Source organism: Zeus faber, assembly GCF_960531495.2.
Source record: "Zeus faber genome assembly, chromosome: 13".
Lineage (NCBI taxonomy): Eukaryota > Metazoa > Chordata > Actinopteri > Zeiformes > Zeidae > Zeus > Zeus faber.
Genome location: NC_137198.1, coordinates 4127615 through 4146602, shown reverse-complemented (window position 1 = coordinate 4146602; position 18988 = coordinate 4127615). Strand labels below are relative to the sequence as shown.

The window sequence follows — 18988 nt, the reverse complement described above, 5'->3', positions numbered from 1 at the left end:
TATACACACACACACACACACATGATCAGGCTGTACCCATCGAAGAATCTTGTCAGACGAATGGGAATCGCACCTGTCTCCCTCTATTACAGTACCAACAATGCGCAAGGCAGCGAAGTGGTGTGTGTGTTTTTATTTTATATGTAAGTTATTTTATTTTAAGTCTCCTTATGGAACCAAACAAGTCCGTATGTAACGGTATGGAATCAAACCGTGTGTGACAGGAACTTTCGCAGTGACTCTCTCCCCTATCACCCTCTCCATGCATTATGCACAAAATAATCTTAAGGCATCTACAAGTCGCGCCACGTTCCTCGGTCCCCCCGCCTCCACACATACGTCACACAATATATTTATGATTCCCCTTATTTATAATTCCTCATTGAAATGTTATCCCTGTGCATTTTGTAAGCTTCTATCTGTTTTATCCTCTAATTGTAATGCACACTCACTGACTGTTGCATCGGTTTCAACAAAAGGGTTCAAATCTGTGAAAATGAAACAGTGGGAGGACTGAGGAGCGTTTTATCCTTTTATTAGAAAGAAGAAGAAGAAGAAACAAGGCAGCTGAAACATTACAGCCCACTTCCTGTCAAGGTGGAACCTTTCAAAGTAAAAGCCCAAACAACCGACAGAAACATTCAAATCAAGTCTTTGGCGACTGAACATTTTTAAATAATATCCATGACGACCACAGTCTTCCATCTCTTTAACTGGACAACAGATATGATAATATGAATATTATAGAGAGATATACGATAACACACACACACACACACACACCAGGGAAGGACTTAAGATGGCCGCCTCGTTCCTTCCTGCTGGTCACTAACATTTGGACTGTAGGAACGGTGTAGGAACGGTGTAGTTTCTTTCCGCTGTAGGTGCATGTGGTGCTGGTTGCTAGGCAGAATGAGCGTGTTTCTAGGCAGACTGAGGCTGTTCATTGGCTGCATCAGTGAAGGAGGCGGAGCTTCAGGCGGGGCTGGACACCGCCAGTTTCTTTAGGTGGTCCATGAAGACCTGCAGGCTGACATCATCAGTGAGGATGGGAGCACCCGACTCCTGCAGGAGGAGGAGGAGGAAGAAGAGGAGGAGGAAGAGGAAGAGGAAGATGTGGAAGCGGACGAGGAAGAAGAGGAGGAAGAGGAAGAGGAGCAGGGGGAAGAGGAAGAAGAGGGTGTCAGCGTCCTCACGGTTCTACTTCTTCCTCAAAATGATTTACTACTTCCTGTTGCTCGTTATCATTAGAAAACTTGTTATAATGGAAACCGGCAACCAGCTGCTTCCAGTGGCTTGGAGACCGTGGTTCAGACTCCTACTTAGATTCCTTGCTAGATTCCTAGGATTCCATCTCCTTCACATGAAGCCAGGGTTCCTCCACTGGGATCATATTGATATTTGTATTTCATACATTTCAATAATTTCTACATTATCTATTTGGAGCTCAGTCGGGGCCCAAGAACCAGGTCCAATCAGACGTCAGAGATGTGTTAAGCAGAGTTTTGCTGCCAGGTGTCGGAGGGAGGTGAGGGTCAGATGGAGGTCGGAGGGAGGTCAGATGGAGGTCAGGGGTCAGGGGGAGGTCAGGGGGTCAGATGGAGGGCAGGGGTTAGAGGGAGGTCGGGGTCAGAGTGGGGTCAGAGGGAGGTCGGGGTCAGAGTGGGGTCAAATTGAGGTCAGGGGTCAGAGGGAGGTCAGATTGAGGTTAGGGGTCAGAGGGGGTCAGATGGAGGTCAGAGGTCGAGTCTCACCTGGCCCCAGGCGTACATGTTGTTGTGGGTTTGGGAGGGGTTCACTTTGGAGAGCAGAAACCGAGCCTGAGGAGATATGACATCATCAGAGAGTGACAGACAGACAGCCAGACAGACAGACAGACAGACAGACAGAAGACAGACAGACAGACAGACAGGTACCTGGCTGCCCCCGTGCTCTGTGTCGATGTAGCGGGGCATGGGGAACCTGCTCTGCAGAAGCTCTTGGGCGTCGTCCACTGGAGCCTGGAGAAGGTTCCGGAAGTTTTCATACTCTGCCATCTGCTGGTAGCCCGCCTTCCTCCACTGGGAGACGGTCTGAGGGAGAGACAGGATGGAGAGGGACAGGTGAGAATTTATATTAACTGTAAAGCTTATTATGGGGAACAGTGGTGAGGCTGGGTCCATATTCAGATACTCAACAGACATTCGTCAAGACCTCACGGGGGAGAGCGGCTGATTGCATCCCCGGAATGAGGCGCAGCAACATAGGACACTCAAACTAGGTCTCAACAATACTAGGACCTAGGCTTGCAACATGAAGTCTGGGTGGACTACACTGCGGGCGGTCCGGTTAGGGGTGCCATGGTTGGGGCGGCCGCAGTGTGGGTGCCACGGTGGGGGCGGCGGCAATGCAGGTGGGGGTGCCACGGTGGCTGGCAGCCGCGGTGCGGGTAGGGGTGCCACAGTGGCTGGCGGCCGCAGTGTGGGTGCCATGGTGGGGGCAGCCGGGTTGCGGGTGGGGATGACACGGTGGGGGTGACCGCGGTGCGGGTGCCACGGTGGGGGCGGGCGCAGTGCCGGTGGGTGCGCCCTGGTAAGGGTGTGGGTGCCACAGTAGGGGTGGCTGTGGTGCGGGTGGGGGTGTCACGGTGGGGGCGGCCGCGGTGCGGGTGGAGGTGCCATGGTGGGGGCGGCCGCGGTGCGGATGCCACGGTGGGGGTGACTGCGGTGTGCGTGTCGAAACACAGGGGTTCTTTATTGCATGACCCTAATATTCTTTTATTGTAGATGTATTTAATGTTGGGGGGCATTGAACTAGCTTTTGAAAATAAAAATGAACCATTCAGTATTTGGACCACAGCATGTCTGGACTGTCCCGAATATAATTTAACCAATTAATTTTTGCCTTTACAAAAGAAGTTCCAAAAGTTTTCAGAATAATTATCTTATATCTAATATCTGATATCTGATATCTAATATCTGATTGCTAATTTCCAATAGCTGATATCTGACATGTGATATGTAATACTGTATGTGATATCTAATATCTAATATCTCAAATCTCATATCTAAAATATGATCTTTAATATCTGATATCAGATATCTAATATCTGATTGTGGAGTGGGTGTGGTGTAAGCAGCCACACCTGTCTTGGGTCTCATGAATTGGGCCGGGGATCAGGGGTAGCTGTGCACCTGTTCCTCATGAGAGCAATTGATGAGCATGAGTTAAATCACCCATCCCCACACACACATTGAGGGGGATCGTTTGTCATGACACCATTTCATCTGCTCCTGGCGTATTACGTCTTGGCAATAAACCGGTTGGTCCTTCACCATCTTTGCCTATGTCAGCCCTGGAAAAGCCACTTAGGTGGCAGGTGAACTGCTACACTGATATCTAAAATCTGATATCTAATATCGCCCTGATATCTGAAGATAAGGATGAAAGCGATGGTCCTTCTCGGCCGTGACCTCAAGGTCACGGACGACAGCGCGATTCCCTTTCCCGCGGCAGGCAAGCTGCCTCGAATCGGCGCTGATTGGTCCGACTCGAGGCAGGGAGATTTCTTAATGTTTTGTCTGTCTTGCAGAGGGGATCGGAGCACGGGCTCAACAGCAGCCCAGCAGTGGGACACCATTCCTCCTGCACCCGAGAGGATCATAATCATCCGCATTATTATAAGAATCATCATTTGTTATTTATACTTGTGGCCAGCATATCTTATTGAAGTTGACAATAAAAACTCTCGCCATGTCGGCGCACCACGGCCAGAAAGACTCTGTCTCCCTCCCTAAACCCTTACCTGTGGGCAGAGACCCCCACAAGTGGCACCTGAGCAGGGACCCGGGAGGGGCAGGGTGCTGAGTGAAAGGCGCCCGGGAGCCAATCCGCTGGCTGCGGAAATGCCTCGCCTACCTGGAGGAGGAGCAGTTCTACCTCCGCTGCCAGCTGGGGTGCGTCCTCGCCAGCGTCAGCTCCCTGGAGCAGGCCGTGACCGGCTGCCGGCCGGGAGCCTACCAGAGGACCAGATCCATGTCCAACCCCAGCTGGCAGTGGACCCCCATGGTCCTCATTGCGGTGCCTCGGAGGACAATGTCCGGGGTGGGGCACTAAGTCCAACCCCAGGACCTACGCAGGAGTCGCCGGGTTCTGTGATGCCGCGGGACGCTCTCTCCCCTTCCCATGCTGTCCCCTCTCTGTCCCCCTTCAGCTCTCAGGGCGGTGCGCAGACGTCTGGGCAGGGGTGTGGACACTGCGGGCGGCCCGGCCATGACCGCCAGGACTGTCCTCGGATGGAACTCAGCCTGGTGGTCCGGGTCGCCGGCCCGCTGGACCCCTCCCCCGGAAGGAAAGGGGCCTACCAAGTACCGGTATGGCTACAAGGGGGTAGACATCAGGCTTTGCTGGACCTGGGCTGTTCGCAGATAATGGTCCAGCAATACCTGGTTCGACCCGGGGATTTTTGTCGAGGCGTCACAGGTGGAGGTTCGTTGTGTGCATGGGGATATTCACACGCATTCGATGGTCCGGCTCGAAATTCGTTACAAGGGAAAGGGAAGCGTGCTGTCGTCCGCAGCCGGTGCTTGACCAGGTGCCCTTTGGTGCCCAAAGGTGACCCTTTGTCCGCCAGATACTCGCAAACACACTCAATCAATGTATTGCAGTTTGACGTCATCAATCCAGTAGCTACACTCTGACACCATGATGGAGTTTGGCTTGTTCCCACTGCAACCTTTCCATTTGACTTATTATTCCCCATCACCGTGGGGATCACAAGTGCTGCTTCCATTGCTCCATTCATCTGAGGCAACGTAGATCATCTCACGTCACAGGTGTGTGTGTGTGTGTGTGTACCTCTCCATGGTAGATGAGTATCTGGAAGAATGTGTCCATGAGCAGGATCCTGTCTGGAAGAATACTGCTGCTGTCCAGGAGCACGGGCTACACACACAGACACACAGACACACACACACACACACACACACACACACACACGTGTGTGTTATTTAATTTCTGTATTAAACTGAATTTATATTGTAAAATATATTTATGTGTGTGTGTGTGTGTGTGTGTGTGTGTGTGTGTGTGTGTGTGCACGCGCACCTCTGGGGGCCCGCTGAAGGAGTAGGCGTAGAGCAGCGGCTGCACCATCAGCAGAGCCTGCGTCAGGTCCTGACGGAGGAACTGGACGCGGTAGAACGACGACTCATCAGGACTATTATTGAAAACCTGCAGGAAGGGAGACCTGCGCAGGTGGAACATGAACTACACACACACACACACACACACACACACACACACACACACACACACACACACACACACACGAAAAGATATTTTACAATATAAATTCAGTTTAATACAGAAATTAAATAATTGAATTAATCTTTGACCGGAGAGATTTAATATATTGAAACTATTTAATGTATTTCATGTATTTAATGTATTTCATGTATTTAATATATTTGAACTATGTTTTTGCACCGGACCCAGCTTTTTTGGAACGTGTTGCAGGCATCAAATTCGAAATGAGTGAATATTTGCAAAAAAACAATCCAGTTGATCAGTTGGAATTTAAATATCTTGTCTCTGTCGTGTATTCAACTGAATGTAGGTTGAAAGGGATTTGCCAATCATTGTTTTCTGTTTTTATTTACATTTTACACAACGTCCCAACTTCATTGGAATTGGGGTTGTACCTGGGGGAAGCAGGGTATTCTGGGATGTACCAGGGGGTAGCAGGGTACTATCAGATGTACCTGGGGGTGGCAGGGTATTATGGGATGTAGCTGGCGTAAAGGGTATTTTGGGATGTACCTGGGGGTAGCAGGGTATTATGAGATGTACCTGGGCTAGCAGGGTATTATGGGATATACCTGGGGGTAAAGGGAGAAGGTCTCTGAGAAGCGGAAGGAGTTGGGATCATCTTTGTGGTAATCTCCAAACTTCTGACACTGGAGAGAGAAGGAGAAAGAGCGAGACCATCACTTCCTGTCTCTGATGTTATGACGCTCATATGTTGATATTCCAGGAAACACAAACTTGCACTGATCACATTTCACCACTAGGGTTATCAACTCTTAAACCCTTAAGCAGGAAGCTTAAAGCTTAAGGTCAACTTATAAAGACGGGAGAACAAAAGACGTTAGAACCTGCGGAGAACATGTCCGGGAACACCATCAGCAGAACGCTCAGTAAGAACTCAATAAGAACTAGGCACTGAAAGGAGCACCAAGACGACAGCGAGAGGAGTTGGGAGTGGCTTTGCTTTAAATAAAGATGAAAAAAATAAATAAAAATAAGTGAAAACAAAGTCAATGTCATTTATGGACAGTACCCATATTTCCTCAAATTTCCAGGCTTTTGTTTACCTCCACTGCAGCCTGGGTGTCGTGCTCCTCAAAATAAACACATCTTAAATAAACTTTCATTATTTTTTTGTTCTGAGACACGGGACGCACAGTGGACCAGAGACGCTCTCGCTCCATTACACAATCCACTGTCCCCCTCCAAGGAGGAATATCCCTTAGGTTTGCCCCTTGGGTTTAAAATGTTGGTACCATACAAGTAGAAACAAACTAAAACAATAGATCTAAAATAAAACACATTAAAACTGGAACACGGGAGGCGCGGTGCACATTGTTTACGGTTTATATTTGAGAAAATACGGTATCTATCAAACACGTTCCCAATGTTGCGGCTCTGGAAAAAACCTCCTTGTTGACCCGGAAAAGGGAGCCAAGATTCAAGACGTTTATTTATCACACACATACTGTATGTATACATACAAGCACACATACAGTATATATAGTGAAATTACTTTGCAACCAATCCATTTGGACCAATCGCGACAAGGGGAGCTCACAGAGCAAGAAACAAACTAAATTCGGAACAGGGGCTTGCACTGAGAACACAAGAACCCAGATCACCCCGTCAATTTGTTCTGATCTTTTCCTGAAAATGTATTTTTGGCCAAAAACTTCCACTTCTTTTTAAGTGTACATTCACCTTTAGAACTTTAACCTGGATGAAGGTGTCGCTGAACTTTCATCACTGGAAGCTTCTTTGTACCAGCACCAGGCCCACCAGGCTACCTTTGACACTGGGGTACCCCTGGAATACCCTGGAGGACCCCAAGAGAAACCCTGGAGGACGTACCAGCCTGATGAGCTGTCTGTCCAGCCACCTGAGGACGTCTGGTCCCTCCTCGGTCTCCGCCCTGTGCACCGCCAGTCGAGCCATCAAGATGGCTGCTGCCTCCTGGTCAAAGGAGGCTGCGATGGTCTGGATCTGGGTCTGGGCGTCGGCCCAGCTGTAGGGGAAGGAGCTTATTAAGTGCACATTCGTTACAACCATCTGGCACTGATGCGTGTGAGCGTGCACGTACTTCCTGGCTGCTGTGGTGACTCTGATGCGTCTCTGTCCAGATGAGTGTTGGTACTGGGTCACAAACTGGACGGCACCACGCCCCCCCTGAGGGACGGGGGCGTTGTGCTGGGGAGGGTCGAGAAAAGAAGATGTGGTTGAAGCCCTGAAAGCTCCTCCACACTGAGCTCATTGAGCTGAACCATAGTCAGTTTGTCAGAGGTCACACAGAGGTCAAGCTGTGGATCGCTGGTTTCTGGTCAACCGGGTGGACCACGTCCAGGTAGACCCCCAGTGTGTGTGTGTGTGTGTGTGTGTGTGTGTGTGTGTGTGTGTGTGTGTGTGTGTGGAGGTCCTACCTGGTGGACCACCTCCAGGTAGATCCCCAGGGTGGTGTTCTGATCCAGACCACACATCTTCCACTGGCAGGTTCCTCCGGTTCCAATCTCCTGGAGAACACCAAACCCCAAAGTGAAACCACCTCTGGTTCTATGAAAAGATATATTACCCAGAATCCCTTGTAGTTTTGATTCTTGACCCAACATTTCAACATTGGGTCATTATTTATCTATTTCCAAGTTTGTAATTCATCATGACGGGGTTGATGTTAAATAGAGGTTAAGTCGTGGTGTTTTGAGATAGAAGGTCTGTTCGCACTACATGGAGACATCAGCAGCTTACAGCTTACGTTCTCAGAGACGCAGGGTCCTTTGGCGTTGAGGGAAACACACGGTCCGATGGCCCCAGATACTTTGACCTCTCTGGACGTCTGAAGAGAACAAAGGCTAGCTTTAGCATGTAGCATGTAGCGTATCGCTGTATAGATCCAGAGACGGTAGAGACGGTAGAACCTTGATCTCCAGTGTGGCAGCGAAGGCCATCTTGAAACATCCCTGAACGTCTTTGGTGAAAACTCTCTGGAACGTCTGTTTGAACAGCGACGTGTTGAAGGAGTCGGCCATCACCATGTAGCCCCTGACACACACACACACGGTAAAGGCCAAATTACAATTTCCGCGTGTGCATAAAATTCGGCATCTGCTCATCCGTGGATGTCTGCGCGCCTTCCAGATTTTGTGAGCGGGCAGAATGTACACACCTGACGCACCGACAGCACCGACCGCACCTGACACACCGACTGCACCTTATGCTCTGACAGCACCGACAGCACCCGATGCACCAACAGCACCTGATGCACCGACAGCACCTGATGCACTGACCACACCTGATGCACTGACCGCACCTGATGCACGGACAGCACCTGACGCACCAATTGCACCTGACGCACTGACCTCACCGACCACCCCTGACGCACCAACCGCACTTGATGCACTGACTGCACCGGCCACACTTGACGCTCCTGATGCACCGACCACAACTGACGCACTGACTGCACCTGACGCACCTGACGCACCGACTGCACCTGACGCACCGATCGCACCTGACGCACCGACCGCACTGACCTCACCTGTCGCGCTGACCGCGCCTGACGCACCAACTGCATTTAACGCTTCTGACGCAGGACCTCACCTGATGAACGATCGCACTTTCGCTTGTGCTGTTCTTTGGCATGTTAAAACAGATAAAAACTGAATAAAAACAGAGATAAAAAGTTGACAATCGTCACTTAAACACAAACCTTAGTTTAGGCAGTATTACAATAGGTAACCGGTCGCTCCAGGCAGGTGTTCCCCACCGAGCTATATGTTATATTATATTAAATTATAGTTATTACAGTAAATTGTTTATTATTATATAATATAATAGTTATAGCGGTAAAGTTTCATCAAACTACATCAAGCCCTCAACAGGGGGTTATTACAGGGGTTATTGTGCAATAATGCGGCTGGCCATACATATTAGACATAAATATATACATACTGTATATTATATACTGTAGTATTCCCTCTATAAGTGTGTGTGTGTGTGTGTGTGTGTGCACGTACCCTGTGTTGTTGACGCAGCACTTCATCTCAAGCAGGCCGCTCTGGTCGAGGGCACAGGCGTACAGGTCCATAATGTGGCCACTAGAGGACGCTCTATTGGCCAGGGCCTCATAATGCTGCAACACAGGACAGTGTGTACCAGCAAAGGGCAGAGCTACAGGGAACCAGCAGAGGAGGAGCTACAGAAAACCAGCAGGGGAGGAGCTACAGGGAACCAGCAGAGGAGGAGCTATAGAAAACCAGCAGGGGAGGAGCTACAGGGAACCAGCAGGGGAGGAGCTACAGGGAACCAGCAGGGGTGGAGTGTGACAGTTCTATCCGAGTGGTGTATCCAGGGCCTTCCAACAGAGACACTTGAAAACACAGTGGGGTTGAAAAACACACAGGGTTATTGTAGTGAGTGGGCTAGGTGTAACAAGCCTGTGTAGGAATGGGGGTTTTAACTGTTGCTCATTGAATACTCAAACGAGGAACAGGCGTACAGCCACCCTAATCCCGGGTCCAAATGACCCAAGACAGGTGTGGCTGCTTAAGCCACACTATCCCCACACCACAAGGTGCTACAGAGAACCAGAAGGGGAGGAGCTCCAGGGAACAAGCAGGGGAGGAGCTACAGAGGAGCAGCAGGGGAGGAGCTACAGGGAACCAGCAGGGGAGGAGCTACAGGGAACCAGCAGGGGAGGCGCATCAGAGGAGCATCAGGGGGTGGAGCCTCCTACCTTGGTGGCCTTCTTGAGGAACTTGGCGTTGTCCTTCTCGATGTCATGCCAGGACCTGATGGGCGTCTTCATGTCGTCGCCCACCACCATGCCGGGCCCTTGGGTGGCCGGGCCGCCCAGGAACGTCATGATTCGGGCACCCGTGTTGGGGAACGTGCACTGGGAGGGGGAAGGGCCATTAAACTACTGACCCCAACACACCCTACTAGGGTTGAACGATGAATCAAATTCAAACCAACATTGTGATATAATGGAACGCAATTTCCTAATCTCAAAGGCTGTGAATGTTACATCATCTAACATATAATATTATACTGAATATATTATAACATCTATTACAATTTAAAAAGTTATAATCTGACCAACTTTTGGGCTGTGTCCTCCCCCGCCTCCTCCGGGGAGCAGAGACGGGGGGCGGAGGGGGGACTCCTTTCTCCGGGATAGTTACATGATTTCATCCCCTTATTTTGCTCCTTCGCTCTTTATCCTTTGTCGTGAGATTTTGGGAAGTGGCCCCAAAAAATAGAAGAGAATAAAAAAAGGCCATATTAAGCGAATTGTCCGGGCCGCGGTGCGCTGTGCCCGGAACACCTGTCGAGTCCGGACGGAGCCTCTTCAAGAAAAATGCGTCTGTTTGGGGTTTCTTTTACCTTATTTTTTAAGTGAATGAGCATAAAGCTGTCCCTGAGTCCACGCAGCGGCGCACGGACAAAGCTCATTCACTTGCAGCACAAAGAGGATGTATGGGGATGTATGCGTGCAACATTTTTATAAAAAATAATACATTGCTGAAATGCTGCATTTTTTTCGAATGTTAATTTTCAGATTTAAACAATTACAAGGCTTGAAGTTAAATCAATCAGTTAATATTCTCCTGTGATTGAAGGTTTTTCTTTTTAAAATTCAATAGTTAAATCACAATATTGGTCTCACAAATCGCAACCCTAACCCTATCCCTAACCCTAACCCCAGTACTTTAACCCATACCATAACTCTAGCAGTACTCTAACCCATACCATATTACTGTCACAGTACTCTGGCAGTACTCCCTCCTCGCTAGCTCATACCTCCAGCAGTCCCACAGCGATGGACATGGCCACGCCAAGGGAGCGCAGCGGCCTCTTGCCCTGGGTGACTGGCCACGGGTCCCTCTGCAGCTCCCCCAACAGGTCGGTCAGGTTCATGTCCACATTCTGCACCGGTTGGAGGAACCTGGAACACAACACGGTCTGAGGAGCACTAGCGGGGCTGCTGGCGGGGCTGCTGGCGGGGCTGCTGGCGGGGCATTAGCTGCACCTGATGAAGGATCCAATCCATGTCACCTTTATCACCCCGCAGCTAAACATAACAGCACTGCATCACTCGGTCACCATCTCTACCAAGTCCAGGTGACTGGGGAACATCCTGTAGATTTTCTCCATTCCACAGAGGGAAGGCTGAGGCACGGACCGAAGCTGGGGCCACATCACAGGATTTCCTCAATCGCGAACGACAGCCAACAGCTTGCGCGTCGCACATTTAACAACATTTGCAGATTTTAAGTCTCTTCTACGCACAGACATAACAACGGCTGTCTCTGAGGAGCACAAATCTCAAGAGTGAGAGCAGACGGGGGCAGTTTTGTGCTACTCCCGCACTCTGCAAAAGGTATTTTATTGCAAGGTTCTCGCGAGGGGTAAAATATCTTGCGGTTTTGACACCAAAACAAACGTGTTTTGATTGAATCGTGTCCTGTATGACCCTGGACTACCCTAGATCACCCTGTTCAACCCGGTACTACCCTGGACTACCCTGACTCCGCCTGATCTATAATCACCCTAGCTTGAGCCACGGACTGAGACGAGTAACGTCAACAATTATCGATTAATTGCTGATAAGAGTCGAATCGAAAACGATTTTGGGTTTTCCATAAGAACTGAACAATCTGCAGTCTTGCTGTTATTGTATCAACGGGCGTCTTCGTGGGGCGCAGGGTGTTACGGGGGAAAAAAAAAAATACCCACGCAGGAAGTAGGAGTACTCGCCAGAACCGACAGGGGCAGGAAGTAGCAGTAAAAGTAGATGGAGGCTTTCTGAGGAGGAAACGATGTTTATTGTTTCTCAACAACTGATGCCGCGTTCAGATGGAGCATGGGAACGGGATAATGGCACTTTCTGAACGCCACGGGGGGAGGGAAAAAAAAAACGCAGCAGGGGAGACGTACGACGGCAAAACAAAACAAGCGATATGACTCCAGTACTGATAGTACTCCTTTTGTGTCCGTTCACATATGAGAATTTTAGTAACGTTTAGTTTAATTTATTAGCGTCTCGTTGTGTATATCTGCACCGGACCTGATCTGCTACGTAGCCACGCTGTCAACGGATCGACGATTGTTTGTTGAGGTTGACGACTCATCAATTGAGGCGGTTCCTTTTCAATCTGCATCCCTCACTCAGACACGGACCAGAGTGCAGAGTTTACCTGTTGGATAGCGGCTGTGCGGGCGACTGCTGGCCTCGCCCCGTCTGGGACCCAGAGGGTTTGGTCAGACCCAACATCTCCTGCAAACGTAGGACCGAGTGCAGACAGACAGACAGACAGTCAGACAGACAGACAGACAGAGTACCAGACAAACCTTAATGACCTTATCCTAAAGGTGGTTAGGAGCCATTCTGTCAGGTATCGAGGTACTAAGGCAGTAAGCGTGCTCACTCCTTTGCGCTCAGGTCCTTGGTTTGCCAGAACAGGTAGCTCTTGGAGAACCCCCTCGCAGGTACTAATGTGTTCAGGTATTTTGGCGCTAAGGTACTTATACACATTCGGGTAAAACAGTTTGTAAGTTATTGAGCTGCTAAGGCGGTGTGGCACCTGCAGCTGCTTGGCCGTCAGGTCCTTGGTTCCTCGGAACACGTAGCTCTTGCAGATCCCTTCGCAGCCCAGTTCGTGGACCTGCACCATGCGGCCGAAGGTGATGAGCCCCACCAGGGAGGTCGGGGGCAGCAGCGAGAGGGACATCTGCAGCGACTCTTTCAGGGCCTGGAGGTCGTCATCCTCCATGCAGGTGTCCACCACGTAGAGGAAGACCAGCGGCATCTGAGGACCCCTCTGGATGGAGGGATGAGAAAGAGGGCGAGAATAAGGAAGGAAGAGACAGACCAGGGGCATCTGAGAGCAGGTCGGGATGGAGGGATTAGTGAGTTAAAAGAAAATAAGGAGGAGGAGGAGGAGGAGGAGGAGAGTGTTTACCTGAACAACATATTCAATGGTGGAGAACTGTGGCAGCAGCTCTGCGGGCTGGTTCACCTCCGAGATGCCAGCGTATGTGGACGGGAACTGCAACACATGGTCTGTTAGGATAACCAGCTAGTGCCCAGTCTGTCTAGAAGTAAACAGCTAGTGACAGGTCTGTCAAGAACTAACCAGCTAGCGACCAGTCTGTCTAGAAGTAAACAGCTAGCGACCGGTCTGTCTAGAACTAACCAGAACTAACCAGCCAGTGAGTGGTCTGTCTAGAACTAGCCAACTAGTGACCGGTTTGTCTAAAACCAACCAGCTAGTGACCAGTCTGTCTGGAACCAACCAGCTAGCGCCCAGTCTGTCTAGAACTAACCAGCTAATGACCAGTCTGTCTAGATCTAACCAGCTAATGACCAGTCTGTCTAGAACTAACCAGCTAGCGACCAGTCTGTCTAGAACTAACCAGCTAATGACCAGTCTGTCTAGAACTAACCAGCTAGCGACCAGTCTGTCTAGAACTAACCAGCTAATGACCAGTCTGTCTAGATCTAACCAGCTAATGACCAGTCTGTCTAGAACTAACCAGCTAGCAACCAGTCTGTCTAGAACTAACCAGCTAATGACCAGATGTCTAGAACTGACCAGCTAGTTGACACAGTGGTACTTAGCTTGCGCTAGCATTAGCCCTAGCCTGGTCCTACCTGGTTCCTCTGGTAACAGAAGTTACACGCCCACAGCTTGGCTCTGTAGTCCACCTGGCTGGAGGGGACGACGACGACGACAACAACAACAACAACAACAACAACAACAACAACAACAACGTATAAGAACATGTTCATGTAGGATTCTGTTGATCCCCCTCACCAGTGTGTTTAGCCCCGCCCCTTACCACATTGGGTTTAGCCCCGCCCCTTACCACAGTGCATTTGGCCCCGCCTCTTACACACACAGTGTGTTTGGCCCCGCCCCTTAACACAGTGGGTTTGGCCGCGCCTCTTACCACAGTGGGTTTAGCACCGCCCTGCAGGTGGCCCTGCTGCACAGCACCGGCTCGTACTGGATCGGGGGGAGGTCGGGTCTCTCCTTCAGGGGGGTGAAGAGCGTTGCCATGGGGACCACCATGCGGGCGGCCTCCAGGCGGCTGGAGGGCCACACGTTCCAGCTGAAGCGGACCCCGTCGCGCTCCTCATTCTGGGAGATGTACTCTGGGAAGGTCGCCATGGCAACGCCTGCAGGCTGCACAGAGGGCGGGTGTTACCGCGGCAACAAAATCATCACATTTCACGTCAGGGTTCCTCCGGGATCTCGCGGTCAACCAGAACCACAAGCAGACAACCACAAGCAGACAACCACAAGCAGACAACAACAAGCAGACAACAACAAGCAGACAACCACAAGCAGACAACCACAAGCAGACAACCACAAGCAGACAACAACAAGCAGACAACCACAAGCAGACAACCACAAGCAGACAACAACAAGCAGACAACCACAAGCAGACAACCACAAGCAGACAACCACAAGCAGACAACCACAAGCAGACAACAACAAGCAGACAACCACAAGCAGACAACCACAAGCAGACAACCACAAGCAGACAACCCCGAGGGTCAACATGCTGCTCTGGCCAGACGGTTCTGTTGGTCATTGTGTGTAATACCCAAATGATCCAGGAGGGGGCGCTATGAGCTGAACACAGTGCTCTGCTGCTTCATTAAACCTGTTTGTCTGAGATTTGACAGAACATCACTTATCACTGATACCTTACTGATAGTACTATCATAGTACTATCATAGTACTATCATAGTACTATGATACATCACTGATACCTTACTGATAGTACTATCATAGTACTATCATAGTACTATGATACATCACTGATACCTTACTGATAGTACTATCATAGTACTATCATAGTACTATGATACATCACTGATACCTTACTGATAGTACTATCATAGTACTATCATAGTACTATCATAGTACTATCATAGTACTATGATACATTACTGATACCTTACTGATAGTACTATCATAGTACTATCATAGTACTATGATACATTACTGATACCTTACTGATAGTACTATCATAGTACTATCATAGTACTATCATAGTACTATGATAGTACTATCATAGTACTATCATAGTACTATCATAGTACTATCATAGTACTATGATACATTACTGATACCTTACTGATAGTACTATCATAGTACTATCATAGTACTATGATACATTACTGATACCTTACTGATAGTACTATCATAGTACTATCATAGTACTATCATAGTACTATGATACATTACTGATACCTTACTGATAGTACTATCATAGTACTATCATAGTACTATGATACATTACTGATACCTTACTGATAGTACTATCATAGTACTATCATAGTACTATCATAGTACTATGATAGTACTATCATAGTACTATCATAGTACTATGATACATTACTGATACCTTACTGATAGTACTATCATAGTACTATGATACATCACTGATACCTTACTGATAGTACTATCATAGTACTATCATAGTACTATCATAGTACTATGATACATTACTGATACCTTACTGATAGTACTATCATAGTACTATGATACATCACTGATACCTTACTGATAGTACTATCATAGTACTATCATAGTACTATCATAGTACTATGATACATCACTGATACCTTACTGATAGTACTATCATAGTACTATCATAGTACTATCATAGTACTATGATACATTACTGATACCTTACTGATAGTACTATCATAGTACTATCATAGTACTATCATACATTACTGATACCTTACTGATAGTACTATCATAGTACTATCATAGTACTATCATAGTACTATCATACATTACTGATACCTTACTGATAGTACTATCATAGTACTATCATAGTACTATCATACATTACTGATACCTTACTGATAGTACTATCATAGTACAATCATAGTACTATCATAGTACTATCATACATTACTGATACCTTACTGATAGTACTATCATAGTACTATGATACATCACTGATACCTTACTGATAGTACTATCATAGTACTATCATAGTACTATCATAGTACTATGATACATCACTGATACCTTACTGATAGTACTATCATAGTACTATCATAGTACTATCATAGTACTATGATACATCACTGATACCTTACTGATAGTACTATCATAGTACTATCATAGTACTATCATAGTACTATGATACATTACTGATACCTTACTGATAGTACTATATAGTACTATCATAGTACTATGATACATCACTGATACCTTACTGATAGTACTATCATAGTACTATCATAGTACTATCATAGTACTATGATACATCACTGAATCCCTTACTGATAGTACTATCATAGTACTATCATAGTACTATGATACATCACTGAATCCCTTACTGATAGTACTATCATAGTACTATCATAGTACTATCATAGTACTATGATACATCACTGATACCTTACTGATAGTACTATGATACATTACTGATACCTTACTGATAGTACTATGATACATTACTGATAGAACTATATTATACATTACTGATACATCACTGATACCTTACTGATAGTACTATGATACATTACTGATAGTACTATATCATACATTACTGATACATCACTGATACCTTACTGATAGTATTATGATACATTACTGATACCTTACTGATAGTACTATGATACGTTACTGATAGAACTATATTATACATTACTGATACATCACTGATACCTTACTGATAGTACTATGATACATTACTGATAGTACTATATCATACATTACTGATACATCACTGATACCTTACTGATAGTATTATGATACATTACTGATACCTTACTGATAGTACTATGATACATTACTGATAGCACTATATTTCACATTACTGATACATCACTGATGCCTTACTGATAGTACTATGATACATTACTGATAGTACTATATTATACATTACTGATACATTACTGATAGTACTATGATACATTACTGATAGTCTATATTATACATTACTGATAGTACTAAATTATAAATTATTGATACATTACTGATAGTACTATGATGCATTCGTGATACATTAATGATAGTACTATGATACGTTATTGATACATTACTGATAGTACTATGGTACATTGCTGATACATTACTGATACCTTACTGATAGCTATGATACATGACTGATTCATCACTGATAGTATTATGATACATTATTGATACATTACTGATAGTACTATATGATACATTACTGATAGTACTATGATACATTATTGATACATTACTGATAGTACTATGGTACATTGCTGATACATTACTGATACCTTACTGATAGTTATGATACATGACTGATTCATCACTGATAGTATTATGATACATTATTGATACATTACTGATAGTACTATATGATACATTACTGATAGTACTATGATACATTATTGATACATTACTGATAGTACTATATGATACATTACTGATACCTAATCGATAGTACTATTATAAATTACTGATACCTTACTGATACCTTACTCGTGGTATTAAAATACATTACTGATAGTACTCTATGATACATTATTGATACATTGCTGATAGTACCATGATACATTATTGACACATTACTGATAGTACTATATGATACATTACCGATAGTACAATGATACATTATTGATAGTACTATGATACATTATTGACACATTACTGATAGTACTATATGATACATTACCGATAGTACAATGATACATTATTGATAGTACTATGATACATTATTGATAGTACTATATGATACATTACTGATAGTACTATGATACATTATTGATACATTACTGATAGTACTATATGATACATTACTGATACCTAATCGATAGTACTATTATAAATTACTGATACCTTACTGATACCTTACTCGTGGTATTAAAATACATTACTGATAGTACTCTATGATACATTATTGATACATTGCTGATAGTACCATGATACATTATTGACACATTACTGATAGTACTATATGATACATTACCGATAGTACAATGATACATTATTGATAGTACTATGATACATTATTGACACATTACTGATAGAACTATATGATACATTACCGATAGTACAATGATACATTATTGATAGTACTATGATACATTATTGATAGTACTATATGATACATTACTGATAGTACTATGATACATTATTGATACATTACTGATAGTACTATATGATACATTACTGATACATTACCGAAAGTACTATGATACATTATTGATACATTACTGATAGTACTATATGATACATTACTGATACCTTATCGACAGTAGTATCACAAACTACTGATAGCTCACTGATGGTAATAAAATACATTCCTGATAGTACTTATACTACCCACTTATTACTGGTATAACTAAGTATTGAGAACATGGTGAATAAGACTCGTCCACTCACACGTCCAGCGGCTCCAGGTCCTGCGCTCTGCTTTAGCTTAGCTTAGCACTTAGCACTAGCTTCACCTCGGAGCTGTCAACGTAGCCAACATGGCGTCGCACGGAGGCGCGCTGCCACGTAGAGGCGTGCGCGCCCCCGCCCGCAGCTCTACAGTTGTGGAGTATTATTATTATTATTATGGGATGCGAGTAATAAGATCTTATAATGCATGTACAACTTATGCTAATAATGTACTATCCGGTATCTACACTACTACTATTATTGTGTATGTCTGTCTGACAGGAGACAGACAGACAGGCGAGACAGCAGAGGAGACA

At 46.1% G+C, this 18988-nt stretch overlaps 1 protein-coding gene across 1 annotated transcript; it reads right to left on the bottom strand.

The window, feature by feature from the left end:
• Window positions 1-519: 519 nt before the first annotated feature.
• sec23a (Sec23 homolog A, coat complex II component) lies at window positions 520-18741 on the bottom strand. The gene is made up of 20 exons (XM_080011740.1): window positions 18672-18741; window positions 14233-14468; window positions 13934-13991; window positions 13242-13328; window positions 12864-13100; window positions 12477-12556; window positions 11080-11224; window positions 10013-10171; window positions 9294-9409; window positions 8199-8322; window positions 8036-8116; window positions 7707-7796; window positions 7370-7476; window positions 7141-7294; window positions 5859-5936; window positions 5086-5247; window positions 4837-4923; window positions 1917-2072; window positions 1755-1820; window positions 520-1065 (listed from the first exon to the last, which is right to left on the bottom strand). The coding sequence occupies exons 2-20, from the start codon at window positions 14451-14453 to the stop codon at window positions 976-978; spliced, it is 2298 nt and encodes a 765-aa protein (XP_079867866.1). The 5' UTR covers window positions 14454-14468; window positions 18672-18741; the 3' UTR covers window positions 520-975.
• Between the last annotated feature and the right edge of the window lie 247 nt (window positions 18742-18988).

Bases quoted from the DNA above. Each gene is read 5' to 3' on its own strand.
- sec23a (XM_080011740.1), bottom strand. From the start codon at position 14,453: ATGGCGACCTTCCCAGAGTACATCTCCCAGAATGAGGAGCGCGACGGG. The intron at 13,101-13,241 runs GTAAACACTCTC...CCCTCCATCCAG, and splicing joins CCATTGAATATGTTGTTCAG to AGGGGTCCTCAGATGCCGCT. The intron at 9,410-10,012 runs GTAGGAGGCTCC...CCTGTGTTGCAG, and splicing joins TCCTCAAGAAGGCCACCAAG to CATTATGAGGCCCTGGCCAA.